The following is a 20,230-nucleotide window of genomic DNA, read 5'->3' as shown; positions in this document are numbered from 1 at the left end:
TACTTGCACTGTGAGTAGAGGCCAGGAAGCTGCTACTTCCGTGCACAGGACAGCTCCTCCCGATAAAAAATTATCAGGCTCTTAAGTGTCAGTAGTGCCTTTGTGAGAAACTCTGACATAGCTAGCACTCGTGTAGTATTTTAATAGCTTGCAAAATCATATTTCTCACAGTCGCATGAAATTGGCAATATGGATCCTTTATTAACAGATGAATAAATTTGAGGGGTCACACAGTAACATGAAAGCTAGGATTTAATATCAATGATCTTTAAGGTTGATGTCCTTGTTTTCCCATCTTCAATTATAAATGAAAATAGTGTGTTTTGTATGACTATACAAGTAACAGAGTTGATACCAGACACTATTCTAAGTGATTTTTATTTTCACAACAGCCTTGTCACATAAGCAGCTGTTATTATGAATGAAGCCATTAAGTAACTTGTCTAAGTTTATACAGCTCAGTAGCAGAGTTAGGCGGAGAAGGCAATGGCACCCCACTCCAGTACTCTTGCCTGGAAAATCCCATGGATGGAGGAGCCTGGTGGGCTGCAGTCCATTGGGTCGCTAAGAGTTGGACACAACTGAGCGACTTCACTTTCACTTTTCACTTTCATGCATTGGAGAAGGCAATGGCAACCCACTCCATTGTTCTTGCCTGGAAAATCCCAGGGACAGAGGAGCCTGGTGGGCTACCGTCTGTGTGGGTCGCACAGAGTCAGACACGACTGATGTGACTTAGCAGCAGCAGCAGAGTCAGGGCTCAAACAGCCTGGCCCCATTGCTCACACTTTTAACTACTGGATGTTGCCCCATGGTTTTTCTTTTACAGTTTAAACATAATAATTTAATAAATAATTTAAAACATAATTTAATAATGTAATTTAATAAACATAATTTAAATCTTTTTAATACCTTTGGGATTTATTTTGACGTGAAGTAGAAATCCAGCTTCTCCCCCCACCCCACCTTTTGCTATCCCTGTGTCATATTTTTAACATGTGGTCAGCAAATCACTCCCTTCTGCCTTTGCTTATCAGAAATTTCCTGGGAACTTTCCCCCTTAGCATTTATTCTTCTGGTCTGTAGTTGGTTTAAATTCCATTTGTGTCTTCTCCCTTCTGTACCAAAAGCCTATTGAATTTGATTATAGATTAATTTGTAGCAATTACAAATTAATAACTTTAAGCTTTGTGCCTAAAATGTCAGTTAAACTTATTCCAGAATGTGTTTTTTTTGTCACAGTCAAGAATAGAGACTCTTTTCTCACTTGTATGTTTCTAAATAAAAGTTGTTTTTAAGAGGATGACATTTGAGAAAAAGACCTGAGGTGAGGGAATAAGCTTGGAGCTAATAGAAGGGCCAAGTGTAAAGGTCTGTGATCCGGAAATTTGCCTACCATTTTGGGGAAGTAGCAGGGAAGTCAGAGGAACTGGTGGCATGAGCTAGGAGAAAAGCAGGAAAGGGAAATGAAGTCAGAAAAGGGACAGAAGTAACAGATGGCGTAGGGCTTTGTGTGTACCATTGCAAGAACTTTGACTTTTATTCCTTGTGAGAAGGTTTTGAGCAGAGAACTGCATCATGGTTTGATTAAGGTTGTGAAACAAGATTACACAATAGTTGAAGGGAGGGGCAAGCAGGAACACCAATTAGGAGACTATTTAAGAAACCCAAATAAGAACTGCAGTTGAGGGTGGTATAAAGTAGTCAGATCTTGGATACTTTTAGAAGGCAGAGTTGACAAGATTTCATGACTGGTTTTGGGGGTATGAGGAAGGAATGGAGTTTAGGATGAGTCCAGGGATTTTAAGACTGAGCTACTGAAAGTAGAGAAGAGTTAGGAGCACGGTTTTGAAGTCACTTAACTTTGGTTGCCTCTTAAGACATCTAAGTAGAAATGTTGAATGGCCAGCATGAAATTGTGTTAATTGATACACTAATGTCAAATAGTTTTGATATCCAGGAGTAAATCACACTTGCTCATGGTAGGTTGTTTTTCTTTTTTTGTGGGTTTTTTTTTTTTTAATAAATAAAATTTGTGTGTATAATTTGACATCTTGTTTTGTGTGTGTGTGTGTGTGTGTGTGTGTGTGTTTAAAGTTGCCCAAACTATCCTTCAAAAAATTCACCAAATTTTCTCTTAATAAATTATGCTAGCAGACTTCCCGGTTGATCCAGTGGTTAAGTGGTTTATCGCTTAGCTAGTGCTTTTTTTAAGTTCTTATATGTTTGCATCTTTCCCTTTTTCTCTTCATTAGGCCAGTCTTACTGTTTATGTAATTAGTTGCTCTATCCTGTCTACCCCTTTCTTGAGGTGGGTTTGGGAAGAGCAAGGGGGAATTCCAAAAGAGCAGTTCTTGAATTTGCTGTTTCTGTCATGTATTTTTTCTTTTGGTAATTTCAGCTTTTACTTTAATTTTATTCTTAGTTTGGTTTTCTTGTCGTATTCTTTTTACTTTACATCCAGTCTCTTAATGACTTAAGGGATACACTCTAGCCGTAAAAAAAATGGAATGTTGTTCATTGCCCACTTGGAGAGCTAGTTCATGTAATGGTTTACTTCATGAGGAGAAAATATACCTCCCTTTTAAGATTTCTTGTGTTGACTTTTATATATTTTTCTAATCTAGTCAGTATTTAAAGTTTTGGTGCAGTTTTTGGATTCTAATTACTTAAATTCTCCCGTTCATCTACTGGTGGGTCTCTGGTTTTTGTCCCTGGTAATGCAGGTCCCTCTTTCTCTACCTCAAAATGTTATCTCCCCCAGAAATCCAGCCCTGGTTTAAATAGGTTGCAAGAGGTATTTTTTTTCCAAAACAGTACCAGTTAATGTTGTCTACCAAAAGTGCATATTTAGTTGGTGTAATTTCCTTTCAGAGACAACAGTTGTTGCTTACTAGAATTCTTTTACTTTAGTGTAAGCTGTCCAGTCTGACCTTCACAGGGCCTTATTTGAATACCACCCATCTATGTTGCTGCAAGGAGGAGGGAGTTGAGGAAGGTTGATAAAGACCGAATTGTTCTCATATTTATCTTTCTTCTGTGCATGTCCGTGAAGGCAAACAGCTTTCAAGAGATGTGTGTGCTGAAACTAGATGTAGTTCTCGCAGTCGTTACAGAGTTTCAGTGCTACCCTTTTGTCTTTATTCTGATACTCCCTTGCTCCTAGCATCCCATGTCATAGTGTCATTCCACAGGCAAGTCATTCTTCTAGGACTGTATGCTGCCTGGGTGACTTTGCATGGTCATGATTTGGCAAATGCCAAATCCTAACACTAGAACCTAAGGATCCTGCATTCAGCATGACCTGAAGTTCAAAGCATACAATTAAAAAAAATCCTATCATTTAAAAACAAAACAGAAGTACATCGTTTGAAAACTTAGATTATTTTTCACTGTGGACTTAACTAGGGAGGTTATTTCTTACGGTGCCCACATGTATACAAAAGAAGTTTAATGAAAATGATTTGTATCCCCTTGGAATTAATCTAATTAACGCCAAGACTATGGGTATGAACACTCACCATACCAAATTCGTTTTCATTAAATATGAGCTTTATAACAGTAGATTTCAGGCTAGGTTAAAGAGCAGCTAATGAGTGTAGTCGAGGGAAACTTGCCATGTTGTTTCAGGCCTCCTGGAATTCTTTTTTTGGAGATACGAAAAGAACAGGAAAGGTGTGGTTGGTTATTCATTAGTAAGGCTCTTTAGTGGATGAAGTTGCTGAAGAGGGCAAGTCATGTTCTACCTAGAAATCTGAAGCAGATCACTGTAGCAGACGGTGGAAAAGCATCATGGTGGTAGAAACATACAGGTATTGTAAAGTGTTCTCAGTAAGCACTTAAATGGGCTTCACATAATTAGAAAGCTTCATTGGAGAAGAAGTGGATTTATTAGTTAATTACTTTGAAAGTTAGTGTGTTGGAGAAATGGAAATCTTTTAACAAACTGATCAAACATTTTGTTAACTCTGTCATATATGCATCTAGAGAGAGGGAATTTTGAATCTTTGGGATACTGAATGGGGAGCTGAGTTTTTATCAGACCCTGAATTGAGTGTTATCTGGCTTTTCCCAGGTTCACCGGAATAGCACAGTGCGTTCTGGCTGTGATGTGAACCCTTCCTGCGCGCTGTGCGGCTCAGGCAGTGCCAGCACCATGCCTCCAGAAATCCACTACGAAGCCCCTCTGTTGGAACGCCTATCCCAGTTGGACTCCTGTGTTCACCCGGTTCTAGCATTTCCAGATGGTAAGAAAGGCTCCATGAAGTCTAATGAGTGAGACTTAAAGGGTTCAAAGTGAAAGACAGTTGGCCAAGATTCTGGTACAGTCCAGGTACTGTCCAGGTATTACTGTCAACAGGATATTCTCTTAGGATTTTGCACATCATGCACAACAGATCCCCTCGACCAGAATGTGCCACTAAAACATTACAGCTTGCTAAGAGATTTCGCCCTAAGCTTTCAGGTGGTGAGGGTGAGACAGTTGCCTGTGTTATGATGTGAAAGCATGGGCAGCACTGTTCGAGGAGAATGTCTTCATACGGGGGGTATACATGCAATGGTTACGTGACTGCTTTCTCAGGAGTACGCAAGCATAGATCCTCAGAGTTCGCATGTGCTGGGTTTTGTTTTGTTTTGTTTTGTTTTGTTTTAAGTTGATCTACCTGATAAGCCTCTATGTCTGCTGATTTTCTCTTCCACCTCCTTTTTCATAATTGCTTTTCTCCCACCTCATAAAAGAAAGTCACTCCTCTTATCCATATTGAGTCTTGCTGTGGGTCTTGCTCATCCCCCAGAGTATAAAAACCTTGGGCAGTAGGGACACCAAAGGAGCCATCTCAAGAGTTCATGGCTCCTGAAGAAGAATCCTGTGGGAGTTAAATAAAAGGAAATTTGAATAAATAATGAAGATGGAGGTACAGTATTTTTTTTGTATATAACGTCTGGAAAGATCCTCTACCTTTTCTGTTACTTGAGAATAATAATTTACGTTTAGAATTAATAACTGACATGTGAAATTAACATATTGCACATCAACTATACAGTATTTAAATTTTAAAAATAATCGATAACTGAAAGTAGATTTTACTGGGACTGAAGTCTGATTGAAGAAATAGATTTTAACATGCCAGGGTGTTGGTATAAAATATTTTTAATGTATACTTTAGTTTCTTTTTTTATATAGAAAAAGGGTCTTTTTCTGTTTTATATATAATTTATGTGTTTTGGCTGCACTGGGTCTTCGTTGCTGCGTGCATGGGCTTTTCCCTAGTTGCCGTGAGCAGGTGTTTACTCTTGGTTGTGGTATACGGGCCTCTTGTTGCAGTGACTTCTCTTGTTGCGGAGCACAGGCTCTAGAGCAATTTGGGCTTCAGTGGTTGTGTCGTCTGGGCTTCAGTAGTTAGGCTCCCGCGCTCGAGAGCACAGGCTCAATAGTTGCGGCACATGGGGGGCTTCTGTGCTCTGTGTCATGTGGAATCTTCGCAGACTAGGGATTGAACCTGTGTGTCCTGCAGATTCTTTACCACTGAGCCACCAGGGAGGCCTATAATTGTCCTGAGTTTATAATTTTTCTAAAAATTACATTTTGGAATTCCCTGGCAGTCCAGTGGTTAGGACTCTGCTCTTTCACTGCCAACGGCCTAGGTTCAGTCCCTGGTTAGGGAACTGAGATCTCACAAGCCTCTTGGTGTGGCGAGAAAAAAAATCTAAATAAAGAAAAATTACATTTCAAATGGTGAGGAGTTCATGAGCAAAAATGTTGAAAACTACTCTATAGACTACAGAAGCCAGTGTTTTCATAATTTGGATTGGTTTCATTGGTTTGCAGATAATCTCCCCATCTGGCCCCAACCACCAGAATACTTAAGTTCTCTGAGGATAAGGGACTATGTTTCTCTCCTTACTCTGTCCTTCATAGCACCTTACAGATAGTCTGTACACGTTTTTGAAAGGAAGGTAACAAAAATTGGGGTCTGGGGAATGAGAATTATGTTGGATGTAAAATTTACTTAGTGGTATGTGAAGAAAATCAGGTTTTTAGCATGAGTGGTATATTATCTTTTTCTTAAAGGGACACATAAATTGGGCTTTATGGATCATACTGTCTAGGTTTAGTCAGTGTTGGAACTAGGCAGCTCTGCCTTTGTAGCACAAAACCAGTATGTAGACTATGTATAAGGAGGTGGGTGTGACTGTTTAAATAAAACTTTATTTATAAAAGCAGTCATTGCTGATGAACTATCCTAGAAAATCCCCTCATCTAATTGACAGTTCATCAAACTATTAGATGGCCATAATCCCCTCAGATGTCTTATCTGTTCTTCAAATGATTGGATTCTTTCTTGGTCATCTAAATCTGTTAGCTTCCCCAAGCCTTATTATTAAAACTCCCTCCAACTGTAAGAAAGGGCATGGTGTAATAGTCTTGCTGCCATGTGACTTCTCCTAAGAGTGGAAATATTTAGAATACTTGAAACATATGAACAGTAAACTAGGCAAGGGTTTAGATCAGGAGTGATGGAGCAGTAAATACACTTTAGAATATAATGACTGGAAAACACGAAACATTTTCCTCTATGCTTCAGATTCCAGAGTCATTGACTTTTACCCTCTCCTGCGATTTGGATTATGGCTCATGTAACTTAAGATAATATTTGTATAGCATTTATAGTTTATATGCACTTCTCTTATTTCTTGTCTCATTTGGTTTTCTCAGTAATCTTGTAAAGTTACTTCAGTTTTACATATCAAGAAATAGGCTTAGAGAGGTTGTGGTTTATCTCAGGCTACATAGCTGATGTAGCAGTCTCCAAAATTTAAACCCAAGTAATCTGATTCCTGTCCTTCTTTTCAGTATAATTCATGCTTCTCCCCAGCCAGGTTATTAAGAGAAGTCAGATTTCTGCCCATTTCCAGGCTGCAGCTTCAGGCAGAGACACCAAGACGACTCCAGAACATTTGTTGAGTTATTCTCTTAAGATTACAGTGTTGAATTGCATGGTCTCGTATTTGAATAAAGAAGCCTGAAATCTATATAGTTATATTAAGATTCTGATAAGATCTTTTGCCTGTTGAATCAGTATCAGCTGATAAATATGTTGATCATGCTTTGCCAACAGTATTACCTTGTATAGTTGTGAATTCTCTCCCATCACCTAAATATGCCCAAGACACCTGCCTGCCATCTCCTGTTCCATCATTCTGTAGTCCCTGTGGTCTTTTCCTGTCTCTTGTCTTCTCTCCCCACCTACCCCCTTTTTCCACTCTTGCCTTTCCCCACTCTCTCCCTTGTGTCAGTCACACACACAAACACACACACATATCCTAATTATGACATTGGAGTTTGGACAAGAGAGATGGTCATTAAATTCTCTTTATGAGAAAGTAAAGAATAGTATATATATTTTTTACTTTCTCAAGTTGAGCATTAACATATCTGCCTATGAATACAGTAGACTTTCTGTGACTCAACCCAGGGACCTAATTACTGTGTCTAATATTGTGACTATTGGGATTTTTTACTTGATTCAGACAACCGCCACACTCAGAATACAGAATGCCACATTTGTAAACTGGAAGATTGCCAGGGCCATGAAGATGTGAATAGTGTCTCCTGAAATATTGAGATTCCCCAGATCTTTTTGTGTATAATAGTAACAGTGAAGACTAGCAACCAGCATACTGTGTGGGTCAAAGCTGACCTCCAGGCCACCCCGTTCTTCTCTAGAATACATTTAAAGATGGCAGGACATCCAGCTTTTCATTTTCTGTAGTTTTACTGATGCTTCCCTAGCCAGTGTGTGTACTTGTTGGGATGGGAACCAATTGTAGCTCTTAATCCTAGAGTTCATCTCCCACCTTACCACACCTTAGCCACTCCCATTCATTTTAGGAACTGCTCCCTGGCTGGAAGGTGGAGACATTAGGGTGTGATAACCCTTTAGTCCTCTGGTGGCTCAGAGGTAAAGTGTCTGCCTGCCATGTTGGAGACCTGGGTTAGATCCCTGGGTCGGGAAGATCCCCTGGAGAAGGAAATGGCAACCCACTCCAGTACTCTTGACTAGAAAATCCTGTGGACGGAGGAGCCTGGTGGGCTGCTGTCCATAGGGTCGCAAAGAGTCGGACATGACTGAGCGACTTCACTCATTCAACCCTTCAGTATTCCAGAAACAGGAGCTTGTTTCCTTATTACCTCATGTAATCAAGCCAGCTAAAGCTTAGCTTGAAATAGAGGATGTATAATGGCAACCCACTCCAGTACTCTTGCCTGGAAAATCCCATGGACGGAGGAGCCTGGTAGGCTGCAGTCATGGGGTCACAAAGAGTCGGACACAACTGAGCGACTTCACTTTCACTTTTCACTTTCATGCATTGGAGAAGGAAATGGCGACCCACTCCAGTGTTCTTGCCTGGAGAATCCCAGGGACGGCGGAGCCTGGTGGGCTGCCGTCTATGGGGTCTATGGGGTCGCACAGAGTCGGACACAACTGAAACGACTTAGCAGCAGCAGCAACCTTGGGGAAAAGCATGTTGACTTAGGTTTGTGCTTAATAAGAGCACCACCTGCTGGCCTCGAAGAGCTCTGCTCTTTTGAGAGAGCTTGCCAAGACAACTAGCTGTATCCATGAGGCTATTGCAGCTTACCAGCAGGAGGAGGAAGTGAGCGTGACTGAACACCATGAGAAAGTGTGCTTGAGAAAATGGTGGATCATGGAATGTCAGACTCTGGCGGGCCTGAAGCTAAAGTATTCTTTTTGTTTGAGGAAATGGCAAACTAAGGTAATGTTTCTTGTCATTGACCTGGTTAAGGATCTGTACCCTCCTGCCTGGTTAATACCACTTTAATGGCCATTGCCTATGCAGGTGTGAACTCTTTCTTTGCTTACTTTCAGGTCCTCTGTGTCTATTTTCAGAATTGTAGCTCTGTGTGGATCCCAGGTGTTATTACTCAGAGCAGGAACTCAGACTAGCAGTTCCTAAGAGATCATTTTTGTTCACTGATTTTGGGGAATTTAACTGAGTCTCTCTTCACTTTTATATGAAAGCTGCTAAAACACAGCAAACTTCTAGCAATGTATAGTAGCCTGAGTCCCATAAACAGTTATCCCTAACAGCTTATTCAGTGGGTTTTATAGGGGAAGTTGCTCTTGATTCTGCTTAATACCCAACTCCAGAGCACAAGGTAATGGTTTACACTTGTGCCAGTTTTTACTTCTGAGCATTTAAAATGGGGGTGGGGTAAGGGTTAGGAGTGGAGTTTTAGTTGAAAAGTCATTAATTAAACGTGTTAGAGTTGAGAGGCACAGTAGTCATCTAGTCTAGCAATAACATACATTTTTTTCTCTCTTGTGCTTAGTGAGATTGATTTATAATTAGATTAATTAACTAATTATTTGAGACAGGTCTAAGGTCTTGGGGTACAACAGCGAGTACTGCCAGGAGCCTGTGCCTGCAGCAGACAGAAGAGGTGAGAGAGTTAGAGCATGTGTGCTGGGGTATCTCCAGCCCTGATCAGATCTTGCTGCCTCATTTTACAGATGAAGATGCTGAGGCCCAGCCAAGTGATTTGTTCTTGTTCTATCCTCCTACTCAGTGATGGAACCAGGCCCTGTGTCCAGGACTGCTTATTTGCACTATAAAAGAGTGGGAGGAATAAAATCACTATGCTTTTGTGGTCCCATTAAACAGCCTATGCAGACTTCCCTCATGGTCCAGTGGTTAAGACTGCACACTCCCAATGCAGGGGGCATGGGTTCGATCCCTGGTTGGAGAAGATCCCACATGCCATGTGGTACAGCCCCCAAAAAGACCAAATAAGAAAAACCAGCCTTTGCCAAGTGAGAGTAACTCTTTTGCTGATGCAGGGGATGTCCTGGGATATAGAAGAGGTGTTCCCCCACTTCTTGAGCCTTCTTTATACCTTTGAACTCAGCCCAGCTTTCAGAATTTCTGTAGACAGTGCTTTATTTCCAGTACACCCTTTTCCCCAACCACTCTGAGCAAAGAAGTTTTAATTAATTAAAATTCCCCTAAATTTAATTCAATTTGATTAATACTTCTAAACTCAATTCTTATGTGGGAGATTTTAAAAAAAAAAAAATTTTTTTTTTTTTTTTTTTAACATTTGACCTTTGGGGTGTGGGATAATCAAGCCATTTTATTGAGGGGCTTGGGCGGGCTCTAAGGGCTAGGAGTACAGTGAGCTCTGATATCCTTGGCCTGGCTGAAAGCTGATTGATCATTTATTTTAAGGGTTATGATAGGTGAATTTGTTTTTAAATGTGTAAAAGAAAGAATGATTATGGAAAAAAATTCACAAGAGCACTGTTCCCAGAGATGTGTCTTATTCTTTGAAGAGTCATAAAATACATAGTCTGTGCTATAGGAAAGAGTTAAGTTTTGCTACACTGCAGAACTCTTTTGAAAAATATTGTATACTCTCCACTTCCTTGGGAATAATTTGAGAACTATCAGATTCCACCTCAGAATTAAACTGCTCCATTCTCTGGGTTTTCCTGGTGTCTCAGATGGTAAAGAATTTGCCTGCAGTGCAAGAGATCCAGGTTTGATCCCTGGGTTGGGAAGGTCCCCTGGAGAGTGCCATGGACAGAGGAGCCTGGCGGGCTGTAGTCTATGGGATCACAAAGAGTTGCACATGACTGAGCAGCTAACACACTTAAGCATTAATTCTTTGGGCCAAAGAATAATTTCATGGTGTAGTGGCTAAGAGTATGAGTTTTAGGATTTTACAGACTTGAGTTTGAATGTTACTTGTTCCTTTCTGATCCCTAAAGGAGGAAATGGCAACCCAGTCCAGTATTCTTGCCTAGAAAATGCCATGAGCTGAGAGGAGCCTGACAGGCTGAAGTCAGTGGGGTCTCAAAGAGTCAGACACAGCTGAGCTTGCACAGTGTTAGTTACTAAACTGTGTAACCTTGACAAGTTAACTCACCTTTCTAAATCTGTTTTCTGTCATTAAAAGGAGCATAGTAATGCATCATGGAATTGTTATGAAGGTGAAGTAATACACAGCACCAGCCACAATATAATGGGTTTTTTAATGTTCACTCACCCCCCTCTTCTTTGCCCCCCGCCCCATTCCTAGTTCAGATTGAGCACATCCTCTACTCTCCCTGGGAGCCAGAACCCCATTAATGTTTGAAGTGAAGTGAAATCGCTCAGTCATGTCCGACTCTTTGTGACCCCATGGACTGTAGCCTACCACACTCCTCCATCCATGGGATTTTCCAGGCAAGAGTACTGGAGTGCATTGCCCTTTCCTTCTCCAGAGCATCTTCCCGACCCAGGGAACAAACTCGGGTCTCTGGCGTTTTAGGCAGACACTTTACCATCTGAGCCAGCAGGGAAGTCCTCCAAGTACATTAAATATAATAAATATTAAGTAGTTCTAGAAAAAGAAGGCATTCCAGAGGTTGTAGTGATTTTTGAAAGATGTAAGGCAAGATAACTATAGAGAAAAAAACTAGGAAAAAGGAGCCCAAAGCCCATGCTTTTGAGTAAACTCTTGTCAGGTAGCAGCCGGTAGGGGGACGGTTCTTTGCCCACACTGAAAAAGGACAGAAAACCAGGAATGGGACCTGGGCATTTGGGTGATAGATCTGGACTTGTTCTGAAATACAGCTAGGCTAGATTTTAACCCTTTTCCATAGTGCAGCGATGTTTCATTCTGTGCTGCAGTGCCGAGTATGGACTCAGGGACTGGGACTTCTGAGTATATCTCAGGTGGTTAATGATTGATTCCCAGGAGGAACTGAGAGCTAAAGTGAGATGTGCTGATCTTCAGATGTAAAAGGAGAAATTTTTCAGAACCCTGAAGAAAGACCCACCTGTATCCCTGGTGGTGAAGTTTCAGAATGAGACTAGAAAAGGAAAATGTAAAGTTCAGATTGCCACTAGAGGTTCTAGACAGAGTAATAGGGCAAGATGTAGAAATAAAGGCATACAGGTTGGAAAGAAAGTAAAGCAGCATTTTGTAAATGATGTACTTGTGTTGTAGAAAGTTCTAAGGATTCCACAACAGCTAACAAAACTTAATGATAGATTTAAGAAGAACACAGGATACAGGCCACTATATTAAAAATTACTGTATTCCTACATACTAGTAGTAAGCAATTATAAACAACTTTTAAAAAGTGATAATGATGACATTATCATTTGTAAGTCATCAAAAATATGAAGTACTCAATCAATTTAACAAAATGTGTATAAGAACTGTACAATGAAAACCACCCAACGCTGATGAGAGGAAATAAAAGAAAATGGAGAGAAATACCACGTTCGCAGATTGAAAGATTTGGTATTGGAGTTTGCCCCAAATTGGCTGAGTCGATACAATACCACAACAAGCTTTTTTTTTCCCACCAAAAGTTTAAAAGAACCTACAAATGATTGAGTCAAATTCCATCATATTGGTGACACTGTAGTAATAGCTTTAAGGATCTGAGAGAAAACTGGTTTTAATCTTGAAATGCTCTTTCTAAAGAAATGACTCAAACTCAAGTCCACATTCTTAGGAAAATAAAAAAAGGAAACTAACAAAATGGAAAGATGCAAGAAAGAGTAGTGAACTCCCCCCAAAAGGTAGAAGTTATAGTTAAGTCTAAAAGATTTAATTTGTAATATTTCAATATTAGCTCATCACTTAAAAACCTAGATAATCCCCAGATAGGGAAGGGGGTGGAGGTCTGGAGGAAGGAGGGCGAAATGATCTAGTTCTTACTAGGGAAAGAGGCAGTGCCCAATCCAGTGCCTGATAAAGTAGCAGACAATAAATAGTTGTTGAAGGAATATATGTCCTGATTAACTTTATGTTGAAAGAAATACCTTGAAATGTTTCAGTTTCTAGAAGAATAAGAACAGGATGTTTATCAGTCTTTGAAACCAATAGAGTTTAACAGATTTAGCGGAACACAAGAACAAAGAAAAGACCATCATAGATCTTGGTTTTGTTTGGAACTTGAAAATAAAAGGCGGCAGTGACCTCCCTGTGAGTAGAAGAGTGACCTTCAGTGATGTTCCAATAAACAGATGTTCCCCTTGACAGTGCTTATTCCTCGCAGTCATCCCACCACTGGGCACATAAGAGAAGGGTGTTAGGTGGGTCTCGCTCCCTGGAGAGCCGGAGCCCAGGGGTCTGGACTGATGGTGGCGTTTTGTGTTTCTTGCAGATGTTCCCACAGGCCTGCACTTCCAGAGCATGCTGAAATCTCAATGGCAGAACAAGCCTTTTGACAAAATCAAACCTCCAAAAAAGTTTTCACTTAAGCACAGAGCACCCATGCCAGGCAGTCTGCCAGATCCAACTCGTAAAGACAGGCACAAGTTGGTCAACTCCTTCCTAACAACAGCCAGTAAGTTTCAGGGGTCCATAGCGTCCTCCAATTACTTTTCTATTCCTCTGATGTTCTCAGGTTACTGGTATGGCCATGGCAGTGTGATGGGGTTGGGAGCGACAGTTGACAGATGCAAGTTCAGCCCACAGTCTTCTTTTTCTGCTCATTTTGGATGCTCTGGGATGGACCGTGAAAGCTGTTCCAGACGTCAGGTGTTCTGGGGCTCAGTGAACAGCCAAGTGGGGCATAGCATTGGGTGCATCTGTGGGCCGGCTGTCTTTTGTAGTCTGGTGTCACATTTTTCTCCAGTTGAGAGCCTGGTGGGCTCCCTGGCCTGTCCTGCTGCCCTGGGTATCTGTCATGGACCTAGAGAGAACTCGAGCTTGGAACTCAAATAAGAAAAGGTTGAGAGAAGATATTTCACAGCTCTTTTTCTGTTCCCCTCTTCAGAGCTGTCCCATCACCAAGCCCGGCCTGACAGGACCCACAGGCAGCACTTAGACGATGTGGGGGCTGTGCCTATGGTGGAACGAGTGACAGCGCCCAAAGCAGAGCGCTTGCTCAGTCCGCCGCCACCCGTGCACGACCCAAACCACAGCAAAATGAGATTGCGAGACCATTCATCTGAGAGAAGCGAAGGTAGGGCCAGGCCCGGCACCTCCGCCTGCATTTGCACCTGCGCAGGGCTTTCTGGGGCAGCGGGCCTTCCTATAACTGCCCCAGCTGTGTCCTTCACTTGCTAGGAAGGTAGAGTAGAGGGGTCCGACCGCTTCTAAGTGTAGGTCACTCTTAACTGCTGTAGCAACCTCTGCCACCCCCTGCCTCCCATCAGCCAGTTTGCTTCATCTTTTTATCCTTTAGGCTTAGAAAGCATTTTTGCCTTTACTGAGTATTGCGGGCCTTCCTAACTTGTGCTGGAAGTAGAGCAGGTTGAGGTAGCCATGTATTCCTCTTTTCTGTTGACCTCTGCAGTGTTGAAGCATCACACGGACATGAGCGGTTCGAGCTACTTGGCGGCCACCCACCACCCACCACACAGTCCCTTGGTGCGACAGCTCTCCGCCTCCTCAGACACCTCTGCACCCACCAGCTCTAGCCCACAGGTCACAGCCAGCACGACTGTAAGTACCCGCGTGGAGTGGGCCGGACACTCCCTCTGCAGTGACAGCTCCCTCCAGTGGGTCTGGAGGACAGTGTGGAAAGAGGGTCGTGAGGGCCAGGGCAGTTACAAGGACTTAGCTCATCCTGACTTGTGTGTCTTTTTTAAGTCAAAGTGGTGCTATTTAATCCTCCATTACGTTGTTTTCCTTGAGTGGTTCTTAGTAGAGATGGATCTGAGCTGGGCCAGCCATAGAAAGCTTGAGGCGGAGACAAACTCTAGGGTGATCTGTGACTGTTCAAGATACATGGGACTAAGTTTCATACAGAACTCCACAGTAGCATGACTCTTAACTCCGTTGGCCTGAGAAATAAACATGAGAGGAGGGATGCAAAAGACGTGTTTGTGGGCCTTAGAGACGTTTGATTTCCTTGTTTTTAATCTCCTGGGGAGTGGAGCTGGAGTGCTAGGAATGAGCACTGGGTGCTTGGAAGGGAAGGTTGATGTGGAGCCCGTTTTTAGGTGTGCAGAGCAGAATTACAGATGCAGCAGGCTACGCGGGCAGGACTGACATGCGCGCTCACTACGGCAGGCGCTCTGACCCCTGATCAGCTTTCGTAGTACCACTCTCCACCCTGAAAGCAGTTTACACAACCATTCCAAACACACAGTCACCTTAACACTCTCTGATGTTTTCATTCCTCAGAATGTGCCTCCTTGAACACATATACCTGTAGCAGCTTTGTGCCCAGCAAAAGGGTCCTTTATATAGTAATCATCTTAGTAATAATGGAGGTAGTAATAATAGAATGCTGCCGCTGTAAATGTTGACTGTGTCCGTGCTGGGTACATAGGTGTTACCGCATTCGACCTGCAACACCCTTTAAGGTGCAGGGGGTGTAGGAAAACTGAGGTTTTCCAAGGTTAAGTGAATAGCATGAGGTGAGGAGACCTGTCAGGGTTAGAGCTGGGATTCCAACCCAGGCGGTCTGGCCACAGAGCCAGCTCTCTTGGGTCTTGCAGCACAGGGTGAACCTGGGTCGGGGCATAGCGAAGGTGACTTAGGCAGGGGCTCTGGTGCCCCTTCAGAGCTTACATCGAGAAACTTCAAAGCCTGCAAAATGTGCTCACTAGGCTCTGCGATCAGGTGGGAATTCATGTCGTTCTGTCTTTGCTCTTAAAAATCAGTCTTTCCCAGATGACCTTGTTCCTCCCCGCTTCGTCCGCTCCCACACCCACAGGTTTTATCTCCATAGCAGTGTAGTCTCTGTGGTAAGCCATTAGCAGGGATCTCAGAAAAACAAAGGATTTTACAGAGACTAATTCTGATAGAAGTCTTTTCTCAGATCCAGGACTTGGTGAAACTTCAGTGTTTTTTCACATGCCACTTTCTCATGCCTGGAAAATGTAAACTTAGGCCTGAATCACTTGAAATTTTTACTTACTATCTAATGAGCATCAGTTTTGTACATACCACTGTGCTGACCCTTGAGGTTCTCGTTGCCAATTTTTTTTTCAAAGAATCTGGATTTATTGAATAGCAGGAAGAGTGATAGGCCAGATAGTTAAGGTGAGAAGCTACAGGACACTGGCGAGGAGTGGGGAGGAGGGGATGGGCTGTGTGCTCATGCTGGCCGCAGAAAGCCACATGAGCCGACAGGTGGAACAGAGTCACCTCTGTAGTCTTTTTTTCTTCTTCTTGGACTCCCTGGATATGCTGATTTGATAGTTAGAAGAGATGGGGCCCTGAACCTATTTTTTCTCTTTTAAATATCATCTTGCACCTCACCTTCTGGCAGCCAGGTTTGGGAACCACTTCTCATTCTCATCACCTGCCCTCCACCTCTGGTCCTAAACAGGAGAACAGCGTTAGGTTAGACCAAGTGAGTGTCTTCTGGAATTGGGGCGTCTACATGTGGGGTGGGGGTTGGGCTGTTGAACCCCACAGCCCGCTCCTGTCTCCCTGCCTTGAAGGTGCTGACAGCAGGCCCAGGGAGGTTCAGGGGAAATACACACCTGCTTCTGCCAGCAGTTTCACACTTGTTCTTGACCGAGATCCAGGGAAAGCTGTCTATTGAGGTTCCCTCAGGTACACTTCCTGCAACGGGGTGTGTGAGTTCAGCAGACATGTGGCAGAGGCCTGTGGGGGTGAGTCCACTGAACCTCAGCCAGGCAGGGCTTGCAAGTCTCTTCAACTGTTCTGGTCAGCCAGTTACCCTGAATTCGTGAAGTCAGTGACAGTCTGTTCTCATTGATAGCAGAGGAAACAGGTGAAAAAGACACTGTGATAACCTGAAATCATAGGTGACAGCTGCTAAGATCCTGGCCCGGAAAATACTGCCTTTCAGTGTTCTCTGAGAAGCTCTTGAAATGATCGGATGGATCAGTCATGGACCCCATTCCAGGGACAGGAAATGGAGGGAAACAGCCTCTCGCCCCACCCCCCTCCCTGACCCCTTCCCTCTGGGCTGGCCGTGCTGGTGGTCTGGGTCTGGGCTGGCCGCACTGGTGCTTTGAGTCTGGGCTGGCCGCACTGGTGCTTTGGGCCTGGGCTGGCCGCGCTGGTGGTTTGGGTCTGGACGCAGCCTCTAAGGTGGTGGCAGGTGTATTGTCACCATGGCAGCGTGTTTGTCATCCACTATTTGCCTCTGTCCTCACAGCTCAGTTGCCAGTCTCTGTTTCAGGGCAGGGTGTTTGCTATCTGGGCACAGGCAGCTCTCGGACTTGAGCCTCCATCTAAGAAACCATGCCCCTTGGCTCCCTGCTCGATTGCTCCTCTGGTCTCCCAGCTGCTGCAGAAGGCCCCGCCCCTGCTCCCTAATACTGGATCCTTACTAAGTGTTCTTTTCCAGGAGTTTGATCTTAACTTTCTGTAGGAACGAATCTTCTTTCTTCAGGAGTGTGAGCTCTACAGCCAAGGCCTCTTCATCCATTTCCCTCCACTCCTCTCCATTGATATACCTAGAACGCTCTTAGCTTTTTCCCTAAGAATAATAGCCAGAAAGGGGAAATCACATAAGGGTTCAGCAGATGGTGGGCACAGATTTAGCTGAAGAGTTCAGATCTGCGAGAAGGAAGTGCTTTCATGGCAACCAAAGTTAGCAGATCCACTGAGCTCAGCCTCCCATGGGGCATCTTTCAGGATGGAAGAGTTCATCTTTTGAGTCCAGAGAGTTACCTCTAGGCTTAAGCATTGCTTTTTTCACTCTTGGTCTGTGTCATAGAGATAAAAGGGGGGAAACAGGAGGTTTTGGGGGGGGTGTTGTTAAAGATGTATGGAGGAGTCTATAAACTGTGGCAGTTGTCTCAAGGTGCCAGGATACCTCTGTGAAACTGAGTAGAGGTCTCTCTTCACGTGAGCACATGAATAAAGAGGGTGGCCAGTGAGACTTGTGAAGGGAAGGTCCTCCTCAGGCCCCACCTGGTATTTCTCCTAAGCACATTGCTGGTGGGAGACCATCCCCACAGTGCAGGCAGTTGCTGTCATCCCTCCTTGGGCCCTCTCCAGGGACCCAGATGCCTGGTTATTAGTGATCCTGTTTTAAATCTCAGGTTTAGGATTTGATATGTGTAGAATTGTTCCTCCCTTTTAAACTTGCCTTTGTCTTACAGCAGCCAGTGAGGAGGAGAAGGGGAGAGAGCTCCTTCGATATTAACAACATTGTCATCCCAATGTCTGTCGCTGCAACCACCCGTGTAGAGAAGCTCCAGTACAAGGAAATCCTTACCCCCAGGTAGAAGCCCTGCACGATCGGCTCTGCTCTTTGGTCTCCCTGTCCCCTAGTCACTGGGTTGTGGGGCCTAGCCTTGGCTTTTATCATTAAGAGAAGGGATCAGAGTGAAATTATTTCTATATATAATTTTCTTCATTATATGTGTGCCAGCCAGACCACAGGCCACAAACTGGCTGTTTGATGCATACAAATGTGTTTTAAAATACTAAATATGTTGTCAGTGTCAAAGCAAGATTTCACATAGGAATTTTTATTTCTAGCGTTTGTTGACAAGTCAGAAATTTGGGCAACCCTGTCTATGCATCCCCATGTGATAGCAACCAGTTGGTGCTGAGTAGCGTTGGTCCCCTTGAAACAGGTTCTTCTGCTTGAGTTTGTCGGTCCCCCAGCTCTGCTCCCTCCGCCCTCAGCCCACTTTCCCTGTTTTGGCCCTTGTGGGCATCGAGTGTGAGGCCTCTGATGGAAAGAGTCCCCCAGGGCTGAGAAGGCCCAGTGAGAGCAGGTGGTGAGCACGTGTTCCCTCGCGCATGTGCTTTTCTGGCCTGACTGCCTGCATTCTCACAATTCTGCCTTCTTCGTCTTGCAGCTGGCGGGAGGTTGATCTTCGGTCTCTGAAGGGGAGTCCTGACGAGGAGAACGAGGAGGTAATGGCATATTCGGTCCTCTTAGAAGAGCGCACACACTGCAGATACTTCAAGACCTGTGGGTGTCCAGTGCAGGCTTCCTTGTATTCTTGTCCTTACCAGGAAGAGCCTAGTATACGGGGGCGGGGTGGGAGGCAGCGGTGTGCTGCTTCTAGAACTGATCTACCCCCACTTAAACATGACTTCCTGGCAGAAAGGGGGGTCCACAAAGGTGCTCTTTTGCAGATCGAGGACCTGTCTGACGCAGCCTTCGCCGCTCTGCATGCCAAATGTGAGGAGATGGAGAGGGCTCGGTGGCTGTGGACCACGAGTGTGCCACCTCAGCGGCGAGGCAGCAGGTGATGGGGCAGGCGCAGGGCCCCAGGGCCTGTGGAGGGAGGGTCGGCGGGGAGCTCGGGCCCGAGCTGTGTCCGTGGGTTGTCACTTAGTTGCTCTTCGTATTCCTCACTGGCAGTGGTGGAGAATGCACAAGTTCCTTGATGTTTGTTGGGACCAGTGCGGGTATAAGTAGTCAAAGGCTGGGTCCTCGCTGAGTGGTTACTGTCCAGTTATGCCAAACTCTGGTGGTCTCCCAACTCCAGGAGTAGGCCATCTGGGAAGTTGGAGGCCGATCAGGGGTGTAGTGATACGGTCGGAGGAGCTTTGGAGGCCTCCGGACCAGCTCACCTTCTGTGGACGGTGGAGTGTGCACAGCTCTGGTCCCGCTTGACTCTGGAGAACTGTCCTGCCCCCTCTCCTTTAGTATTACAGTGAGCAGCCCTCAGGGCTCTCAAGCAGAAGGGTCTGGGCTCTTTTTTGCTTTTTGCCCATAGCATGTGCCTGCCCCTGTGTGTAGTGACGGGGGAAGCGAGGGTTTGTGGTTCCAAGGCGTGAACTGCTGGTGTCCGTCTGCCTCAGCTCTGCTGGTCAGGAGGCTTTTGTCATGCATGACATGACATGCCACCTTTTTTGGCTTTTTTTGGCATGACAAAAGCCTGCCACCTCACCAACCCCCAAAACGAATATACAAGAAACTCCCTGTCACCAGGCACTCAGATTGTTCTTCTTGGGGTGCAGGTCTTACCGGTCATCAGATGGACGGACAACACCCCAACTGGGAAGTGCCAACCCCTCCACCCCCCAGCCCGCCTCCCCAGACGTCAGCAGCAGTCACTCCTTGTCGGAGTTCTCCCATGGGCAGTCCCCCAGGAGCCCTATTAGCCCAGAGCTGCACTCGGCCCCCCTCACTCCCGTGGCTCGGGACACCCTCCGACACCTGGCCAGCGAAGACACGCGCTGTTCCACACCAGAGCTGGGGCTGGACGAGCAGGTGAGCAGCAACACCTTTCTATGGTATTGGGAGTGGCAGATGGGGCAGTTGGGGGGCCAGTACCTGCTCAAGATGGACCTTCATTTTAT

The 20,230-nt window shown here is 44.5% G+C and overlaps 1 protein-coding gene across 5 annotated transcripts in view; it reads left to right on the top strand.

Moving 5' to 3' along the window:
* The window catches only part of KANSL1 (KAT8 regulatory NSL complex subunit 1), a 172,901-nt gene that overhangs the window by 148,859 nt on the left and 3,812 nt on the right, over positions 1–20,230 (top strand). For 4 of the 5 annotated variants that reach the window (XM_070773676.1, XM_070773677.1, XM_070773675.1 and 1 more), the window contains 8 exons: positions 4,076–4,247; positions 13,191–13,373; positions 13,806–13,994; positions 14,328–14,476; positions 18,067–18,188; positions 18,775–18,832; positions 19,058–19,170; positions 19,889–20,141. In XM_070773676.1, the coding sequence (XP_070629777.1) occupies positions 4,076–4,247; positions 13,191–13,373; positions 13,806–13,994; positions 14,328–14,476; positions 18,067–18,188; positions 18,775–18,832; positions 19,058–19,170; positions 19,889–20,141 (1,239 nt within the window). The remainder of the gene's footprint in view (positions 1–4,075; positions 4,248–13,190; positions 13,374–13,805; positions 13,995–14,327; positions 14,477–18,066; positions 18,189–18,774; positions 18,833–19,057; positions 19,171–19,888; positions 20,142–20,230) is intronic. The other variant, XM_070773678.1, reaches the window with a different exon arrangement.

The sequence above is a fragment of the Bos indicus genome, chromosome 19 (assembly GCF_029378745.1).
Source record: "Bos indicus isolate NIAB-ARS_2022 breed Sahiwal x Tharparkar chromosome 19, NIAB-ARS_B.indTharparkar_mat_pri_1.0, whole genome shotgun sequence".
Lineage (NCBI taxonomy): Eukaryota > Metazoa > Chordata > Mammalia > Artiodactyla > Bovidae > Bos > Bos indicus.
The sequence above is the reverse complement of the archived record's forward strand: the minus strand, read 5'-3'. Positions and strand labels throughout refer to the sequence as shown.